Source organism: Temnothorax curvispinosus, unplaced genomic scaffold (assembly GCF_003070985.1).
Source record: "Temnothorax curvispinosus isolate PA1 unplaced genomic scaffold, ASM307098v1 QBEX01016011.1, whole genome shotgun sequence".
Lineage (NCBI taxonomy): Eukaryota > Metazoa > Arthropoda > Insecta > Hymenoptera > Formicidae > Temnothorax > Temnothorax curvispinosus.
In genome coordinates, this window is record NW_020225791.1 from 57,420 (window position 1) to 66,122 (window position 8,703).

The 8,703-nt window shown below is 35.5% G+C and overlaps 2 protein-coding genes across 3 annotated transcripts; both read left to right on the forward strand.

Annotated features, from left to right (window-relative positions):
* Positions 1-4: 4 nt before the first annotated feature.
* LOC112466230 (F-box/LRR-repeat protein 4-like) lies at positions 5-3,679 on the forward strand. The gene is made up of 8 exons (XM_025034221.1): positions 5-118; positions 753-1,004; positions 1,111-1,243; positions 1,349-1,802; positions 1,886-2,048; positions 2,132-2,486; positions 2,568-2,886; positions 3,040-3,679. The coding sequence occupies exons 1-8, from the start codon at positions 5-7 to the stop codon at positions 3,374-3,376; spliced, it is 2,127 nt and encodes a 708-aa protein (XP_024889989.1). The 3' UTR covers positions 3,377-3,679.
* A 1,483-nt stretch (positions 3,680-5,162) lies between these two features.
* On the forward strand, positions 5,163-7,707 carry LOC112466254 (glutaminyl-peptide cyclotransferase). Of its 2 annotated transcripts, none has more exons than XM_025034260.1 (6): positions 5,163-5,474; positions 5,673-5,816; positions 6,128-6,391; positions 6,493-6,654; positions 6,788-7,013; positions 7,101-7,707. In XM_025034260.1, the coding sequence occupies exons 1-6, from the start codon at positions 5,379-5,381 to the stop codon at positions 7,253-7,255; spliced, it is 1,047 nt and encodes a 348-aa protein (XP_024890028.1). In that variant the 5' UTR covers positions 5,163-5,378; the 3' UTR covers positions 7,256-7,707. The 2 variants fall into 2 exon arrangements, with proteins under 2 accessions (XP_024890028.1, XP_024890027.1); XM_025034259.1 differs by having other exon boundaries at positions 5,165-5,474; positions 6,128-6,394.
* Positions 7,708-8,703: the final 996 nt, after the last annotated feature.

The window sequence follows — 8,703 nt, forward strand, 5'->3', positions numbered from 1 at the left end:
TCTCATGCAAATTGCTGGTACAACGTCACAAACTGCAACTACTGCAGCTACTACAACCCGCCCGGTACAATCTTTCGGCAGTCCTACGTCAACAGTTTCACAAGCAGGGAACGTTATGGTAATAATTGATGGAAAGTTTTTTACTTTTTATATACTATACATGTACACACTTTATATTAATTTGTGTAATAACCATAGAATTTATATAGTAATCATGTGTGCGTGTGTATGTGTATATATGTATAGATCAAAGTCCACTTTTTGTCGAAATTGATCTCCTCATGCTCTTGTGGCATTTTCAATAAACTTTTGTAATTCTTATCCGTTTTGATCAAGAACAGTTACAATTTATTGAAAATAAGGCCGAAAGATGTGCTAGGGAAAAACGATCATAATCCACGCGCTTGTAGAGAAGAATTATCAAAATCCAACATACACTGTAAACACCAAGTAAACACTATGCATTCCGATATTCACTGCCAGTACTTTTTTAATAGCTTCCTAAGATATCTGATGTTCTGAAACCTAAAATTTTTCTTACATTTTTTCAAAATTACTCCAGAGATATATATATATATATATATATATATATATATATATATATAATGGAAACAGGATAAATTTAGATTATATAATCTAATCTAATTATATAATCTTACCGCTATAATTATAAATACATGATATACAATGCATTTTAGCATATACTACAAAAGCAAGAATTATTAGTTTCCATTTTTTTGTCTTTTTTTCAGAGAGAAAATATGACATCCCATTATCAACGTTTGTATAACGAGAGTTGTAGTCGATATCCCTATGTCGACAGAGTATCCGTAGGAGAGGAGGGTAATGTTGACTTCATCTATCAATTTACGAAGAAGAGATATGCTCCCAAGAACCATCAGAATATTAGCATATATCACACTGCCCCTGACATAATTGGACCACCCAAATTTCAAAACTATGGAGAACTATTTCATTTACCTTCTTTTTTTGAAAACAAGTGGGTATGTATATTTTCTGGTATTATACATTATTGTCCAGTAAAAAGTAATTGCAATTCAAACTTACAAGAGTTTGTAGTATTTTACACTTTTTGACTTTTCAATACAGAATTCAGTCAATAAAGATGTCGATATGTCAATATCTCCATGGCAAAACGAAGAACTTATTCATGATAGAGCTGCTGATGATATTTGTCAGAATGGACAGTATACTGCCCAGACGAAGAAAAATAGTTATATTTGTATGTAATATTTAAATTATGAGATATTGTTAAGAAGATAATATTGTTAAAGAAGATATGTTTTTGTTGAGAAAAGAGTATAATTATATATTTTCTATTTTGAAGGTATCGAGTTTCATGAACCTGTATATCCAATCAGAGTCTGCATTTACGAAATACATAATCCTGGAAGCGTAATTCAAATTTCGGCTCAAGATTCTAATAATGAGTGGTCTAAGTTGTGGTGTAAATCGCCTCATTTTGTACCGCCGACATCAAGATTATTTTCTCCACCGTTATCGCATCGGCGTAACTTTACAACCAAAATGCTCAGACTAACATTTGAAAACAGTTCACCTCTCTCTTACACAAAGCTAGATGCTGTGATGCTCATCGGTACATCAGAATTGATCCTTTCTAGAAAGCCTAACGAGAGTTTAACTAATCTGTTAAAAAGAATTAACAGCATGTACTCTTCATACCATGACGATGTTCATAATTTAACAGCAGATTTAAAAAGTGCACACTTGGATATAGTTCATCTGCAACAGAATTTTTCCGAATATTGTATTTGTGAAAGGTATTATTATCGTCGACGTTAAGTAATATTTAAATTTTTTTCTGTTAATAATGAAAATAAGTTTGTTCCGATAATAATTGCAGCGATATAAGAAGGGTTTCTTCTAAGAGTAATTTAAAGCAAAAAATATCTCAGGAGATAATCCCTTGTTATGAGCAATCTAGTCATTCAAATTATGCAAAGCGTATAAAACTCTCTTCGGATGAATCCAAGGACTTATCACGTTGCAGTTTATCTGCGCTTCCGGTAAAGTATTTAAGTTGTCTATTTCTCATCATATTATTGTAATGTCATCTCGAGTATTAAAATTATATATTTTATCTTTACAGAATGAAATGCTACTAAAAATATTAAACTATTTAGATCTGACGACGTTATGCCGCATGAATAAAGTAAATAATCGCTTCAATAAGTTAACACGGGACCCTCTACTCTATACACGTTTGAACATGCGACGTGTGACTGACAAATGTATTATGCGCAAAGTATTTTGTTACTTTACAGCTATTAGATGTGAATTTTTGCGACAATTGGATCTTACAGGAAGCAACTTTGATGTTAATGATTTCGTGAACTTTCTTGATAATTGCGGCAGAAATTTAACGCACTTAAAATTAAGTTGCTGCAGGGTCGATTTAAATCCTGCCCTACTTAAAATTTCAGAAATATGCAAAAATTTGAAAGGTATGTAGATATATATGCATATAGTATATAATTATCAAGATTATGGATAAATTGCATATAACTAATACAAATTTTTCTTAGAATTGAATCTAAGTAATTGTCGATTCATAGACAACAAAGGATTTTCGTATCTCGAGAAGCTGAAAAATTTGGAACATTTAAACCTTTGTAATACAGGTATAAACGCTCAACAACTGTGCAAAATATTGCAAAAAAATCAACGGATGCGTGAGTTATATTCCGGTATAGTTATAAGCAAAGAAGCAGTTCTATTAGAGTTGGAAAATTCGTGTCGTGACTTGGAAGTAATATATTTGCATGCACCTTGTCTTACACCTCATAGTATTAGTGCCCTGGCTAACTGTAAAAATTTACTAAAAGTGGAGCTTACTTTTATAGGGTAAGTATATGTTACAATTTCTTTTAAAATACATGTTATTGTATTCTTTATTGAAAATTGTTTGCTTCTCTTGCATAGATCTTGAAAAAGTTACATTAATTTCCTCTTTGCAATTAGTTACTGTGTAATAATATTATATGATTTTTGTTTCAGATTCTTATTAAGTTATCCAGATCAATATTTAGTTATTGATAGCTTATTTAAATTACTTTCCTCTTATCAAAACTTGCAAGAAGTTTATATTGAATTTGCTTTCCTTACTGAATACCAGTTGGAATTACTAGCACAGTGCAAAAATTTAAAAAAGTTATTTTTTTGTCAAGTGATGAGACGACCTGATCATACACCTGATATATATTCAGTTATTTTTGAACAATGTCCTAACCTGCAAGAGTTTTGTTTCATAAACTGTGACATAAGCGATCAATTGGTTAATGAATGGAAAAAGAGATATCCGCATGTGTCCGTCTATACATACAACAAATACTGATAATTTGAATAATTTTTGTTCACTAGTTTAGGACATATCAATATAGTTTTTAGTTACGTTTACTTTTAAAATTTTTATACTTACAAAGTTTACTTTGTAAAAATTATCTGGTAAGCTAGGTTGAAAAAAAAGTTAATGTATAGGTGATTTACGATTGTACGTGCAAACTATATCTATAGGAATTGAAAAAAATACACTTTTGTTGTAATAGCTATAAAATGTCGAAAAATTTTATGATCTAAATCACCCCGAAAAAAATAATCCGATTAACCCCGTATGTCGACTTCATAAAGTGCATTCGTTTTCTCCAAACTATCTTAATAATATTATTTAAACTACTTACTAGAATAATTTAGCAAACATACACTGTAAAAATTATTATAATTTGCATAAGTTTCAATATACCTTTTCGTTACAAAGTCACAAAATTGGGATCGTGATTTTACATTAGCGCAAAAAGAGTGATGGCAAATTTCGCCCATTTTTGGGACCTCGAATTTCAAACTTTTTTTATGGCAAATAGTGCTATTAGATGAAACATTAATCCCAGTAAAATTTCAACATGAGTATGGGCACGGTTCCGAAGATACAAAAGCGTTAAAAAACAGGATATCAAAAATTCGTAAGGGTAACTTTGTCATTTTTAGAGATATTTTAAATCCGTAAGCGGGTGCTGTTTCCGAATCGTTTGTGAAGTTCGAAAAAATAGGCGAAAAAACAGGTCTTTTTGCCATCACTCTTTCTTCGGTCACTCACAATCTCTACGCTTCTACTGACACAAAATTACACGCAATACAGAGTTCTTGTCTATTGTTTCCAAAGTTACAAAGTTAATAACGTACAAACATACACCACCCGTAAGAATTTTATATATTACTGCGACATCATCCCCGAAAAATTAGACAAATTTTGGCACCGATTTCCAGAAAATCGGTCTATTAATGAATGAATAGTTCGCAGTCAGACAGACAGACAGATATTATTAACATATAAGAAGCACATTTATTATTAATATAATTAGCATGGATATACTTATGCTAAGGATCATATTTTAATATTTAAAAACATGTATACAAAGATTTATAATAAACATTTTATTAAGGAGGCACCTTTGTCGTGCGCAAAAAATGGCCTATTTTCGGAAATTTCTTTCTCAGCAAATACATAGTATTCAATGTGGTTTTTTAATTTCATTCGCGTCATATATTTAAGTGTATGTCTATAAAAAATTGTTTTTTTAAATAAAAATTTTTTTTTTTTTTTTTTTAAATAAAAAATTGTAATTAGGAAGTATTGAAATGTAGGATAGATTGATTATAGTTATTTAAAACTCATATATTTTATTAAGAAAAGATTTTTTTTTTTTAAGCTCGTGACTTTTTATGTTATCCTATTATTACCATGTCATCATGTTATGTTAATAGTATATCTATTATTAATTTAAAAAAAATTAACGATAGAGGGTGGTCGCAATAAGACATTTAAAAAATAGACATCAAGAGACACGGTAGTGTCTCGCGCCAAGTACACGCGGATGATGACTCTTTTACGCGACGCGACGGGTTGCGAGTACCCGAGATGTTGAGATCTCGATAACGAGTGAACGGATCAAGTTCGTTTCGTCGCCTATGAGAGAGAGAGTTAAGGTGGAAGCACATAAAATTGCAGGAGCCTTGAGCAGAATGCAGAAGCCATATGCGCATGCGCTATGGTATTTGTAGAGCTCTACAGATACCATAGCGCATGCGCATATGGCTTCTGCCAGAGATCTGCTTCTGCATTCTGCTCATGGCTCCTGCAATTTTATGTGCTTCCACCTTTACGCAGCATATTATCCCTTCTCGAAGTGAGACAGGCGTAAGGCGAAGACGGCGAAGCCGTCGGAGAGAGAGGAAGGAAAGATGGAGAACTCAGCCGAAAGGAACGGAGTGGAACGGAGCTCTCGTCCTTTTTACATCGCGATGCGTTCACAGTTGACGCGCGACTGCCACGGAGCACGGATATGATAGCGCTATGTATTTTTTTCCTGGCCGTCGTCGTGTCACCGCACGCGGCCGAGCGAGATCGCCCGAGGGAGGTATCCCTCGCAAGGGAGAAAGTATGTAAACGTATATAAACGAACGCCGCGTCTTCCCTCGTTGCACGCCCATCTTCGCGGAGGAAGGAGACCTCCTCCGCGATTACTTTCATCGCTCGCATCGCCGCTCTTTCTCTCCCTCTTTCTGTCTCTCTTTAGTTCATTGTTACGTTCTGTCACCGGCTGACGAGTGTGTCATTATTATTACGTGATTTTCAGTACTATCACGTGCCCGGCTCGCTGACGAACGAACAGGTCGCCACGTTGTCTGGTCTCACGAACGTCACCCACATGAATGAGGTCTTGGATAACATATGCGTGGTGAGGATCGTGGGGACCGCCGAGCACGCGACGGTAAAGGAGGTAAGGAGGCAAACGGGAAAAAGCACCGCGCGGGAATTTCTCATTTCCACACAAAACTGAGTTTCAAAATGATGTTAATTCCTTTGGATTTTCCGCGTTCACAATGAAACACAAAGATAACGGTATTATAACGTTTAGCTGACACGTTCGATAACATTAAAGTTAGATAAAATTGAATAACATAATTTAAAAAAAAAACTAATTTTTACATAATGATAAATGTCTATGTAAATACGTTTTAATCATCTAATGTCATAGTGTCATTGCATCTAATCTACGAATAACAGGAAAAATGTATGCTTCTTTTTCAGTATATCAAGAGGTCAATGGGAAATCTGGGTTGGACAGTGGAATCGGATTTATTCAAAGCTAACACGCCTGTATTTGGCGAGCTGGAGTTCGAAAACATAATAGCAAAATTAAATCCTAATGCAAAAAGATATCTGGCGCTGGCTTGCCATCACGATTCGAAATATACAAGAGAGAGGGACTTTATTGGAGCCACGGACAGTGCTGTGCCATGCGCTCAACTAATTAATTTGGCAACTGTCATGAGTGAATATTTGACTAAACAAGAAGTAAGTTATGCAGAATATTACGAGACTCAACGGCTCATATATGTACGAAACTTGGAAAAATCTATACTTATATCTGTGTTACATGTTATATCTAACAGCAGGATGTCAGCCTGATGTTTATCTTCTTCGATGGGGAAGAAGCGTTCAAGGAATGGGGTCCGAACGATTCGATTTACGGTGCTAAACACTTGGCTAAACAATGGCACAATAGAAGGACCTCTTACGGAGAAGGAATCGATTTCTCTGAATTAGATAAAATAGTACGTATCAATACATATTTACGTTATCAATATAGATATATCATTAGAAGTATTGACGTATCATATAAATATTTCCAATTTACATAATATTATTGTATAGTAATTATTTAATATTGCGTGAATTTTTCTACAGGACATATTGGTCCTCCTCGACTTGATAGGCGCGCCTGACCCGACTTTTTACAATTACTTCAGAAACACCGAGAAGTGGTACTCCTTGCTGGTCAGTATCGAAAAGAAATTAGCTCAAATGAGAAAATTTGAATCGTATTCGTACGGCAAACCGGAACAGAAGTACTTTCAACCGTACTCGTTCGAGGCGCATATCGAAGACGATCATATCCCTTTTCTAAGGAAAGGTAAGTGTTTCCCGAATTATTTCGCGAAGCACGAATATCGTTTCGCACACGTTCCTACAGTAAAACTGCATTTTCTATACTTTCCAGACGTGCCTATTTTGCATATAATACCGACCCCGTTTCCGCCCTTTTGGCACAAGTCTGGCGACAATCGACACAACATCGACTTGAAGACTACAGAGAACATCAACAAGATCCTCAGGATATTCGTCGCTTCTTACTTACATTTGTCGACCGTCTAATATTCCAATGAAATTAAGAGATGTCATACAGTACATTCCGAAGAAATAATGAACGCGTAGGAAAACTGTGCTTCATCCATGCGTCAATCCCCAAGATATATAACTACGAACAGTACCGAGGGAAAAAGTGCATAATGCTGTTTATGAAGTATTTACATATCTAACCGAAAAACAAGAAATTCCGGATATCGTGATATTTAGAAAGGATTCTTTACATTAAGCACACGGCCTTTTTTGAATCTTTACGTCGTGACGTCTTGCTAGACGTTTTTTTTTTTACGAAAAACGTAGTATATTTGTATAATTTTGTATTATACGTAATTATTAATTTATTATATAGACGCAGTCATGTAATATTGTATGTTATAGATAAGGCAAATTCTATATATTTGTATAAATTTAACAGATCTGAAATTACGTGTCCTGTACATAAAAGTAGTCTGATAAAAGTACATATTTTTGTTTGATACATTTGACGCGTTTCATCTTCTCGTGTCGCCACGAATCTCCCCGCAACTCTTCTCAAGAATTTGCTCCTCTCAGGGCGCGTTTTGTTCGAATGTAGGAAGATCGTGTCACACGACGGTGATGATCGGGGAACGATTTCGGCGCCGTAAACGTCTAGAGCGCAGGAAATCGCCGAGAGTCGAACGCGTGACGTCCTGTTACATGCTCGGAATAATGTTCTACGAGCATGCGTTTCACGTGCGTCTCTACATCGACACGCGCACACGCACACGTCCATTATTAGAACGTTGTGACAACCGACTGATGACTTTTACTACGTTTACGCGAGCGTTACATCTGTAGTAACTTACGATAATTCCTTCGCGTGGAAGTTACTACAAAATATCCCTTACGATAATTTACTCCGCGTAAACGAGTGAATTATCATAGAAATAACGCTCGCGTAAACGTAGTATTTGTTCGGCATGTATTCTCGCCTATTTAAAATCTGGAGCATCGGATCGACGTTATAATTCTGAGACTTCGACATATTTTATATAATCGCGGCAAAAATTATCTCGAGTATGACGCTGCCTCGTCACTCTCGTCAGTCATAAAAAGAAAAACAAAATGGAATCATGGCGGGAAAGAGTATATAGGTACCGACGAAGTCGTTGATGTTTGAATGCGTAATACAATAATATTACACGTATAATAATTATTCGTACAAGAATCTACGCGCGACCATTCGACGTACGGACAGACGCATCGATCGTCCAGTCCCAAAAATAACGCGATTTATCGAAATGTACCTACGCGTTCGCAACGCGCAGTAGCGCAAAAAATGAAAATGAAAAGAGCGACCTGCACCTACCGGAGTGACGATTCACCGTCACGCTTTCCCGTGAGATCAATATCGTCGAGGACATCGCAGAAAAACGTAAAACGTGCTCGCAGCGAGGCGCTAAGTTGAAGCGACGACGAGAAAAGGTCGGAACGAG

Coding starts and splice junctions, on each gene's coding strand:
- LOC112466254 (XM_025034259.1), top strand. CDS start 5,379: ATGATAGCGCTATGTATTTTTTTCCTGGCCGTCGTCGTGTCACCGCAC. Junction 5,475..5,672: donor TATCCCTCGCAAGGGAGAAA/GTATGTAAACGT, acceptor CGTGATTTTCAG/TACTATCACGTGCCCGGCTC. Junction 7,014..7,100: donor TATCCCTTTTCTAAGGAAAG/GTAAGTGTTTCC, acceptor TATACTTTCCAG/ACGTGCCTATTTTGCATATA.
- LOC112466230 (XM_025034221.1), top strand. CDS start 5: ATGCAAATTGCTGGTACAACGTCACAAACTGCAACTACTGCAGCTACT. Junction 1,803..1,885: donor GAATATTGTATTTGTGAAAG/GTATTATTATCG, acceptor TAATAATTGCAG/CGATATAAGAAGGGTTTCTT. Junction 2,049..2,131: donor GCAGTTTATCTGCGCTTCCG/GTAAAGTATTTA, acceptor TTATCTTTACAG/AATGAAATGCTACTAAAAAT.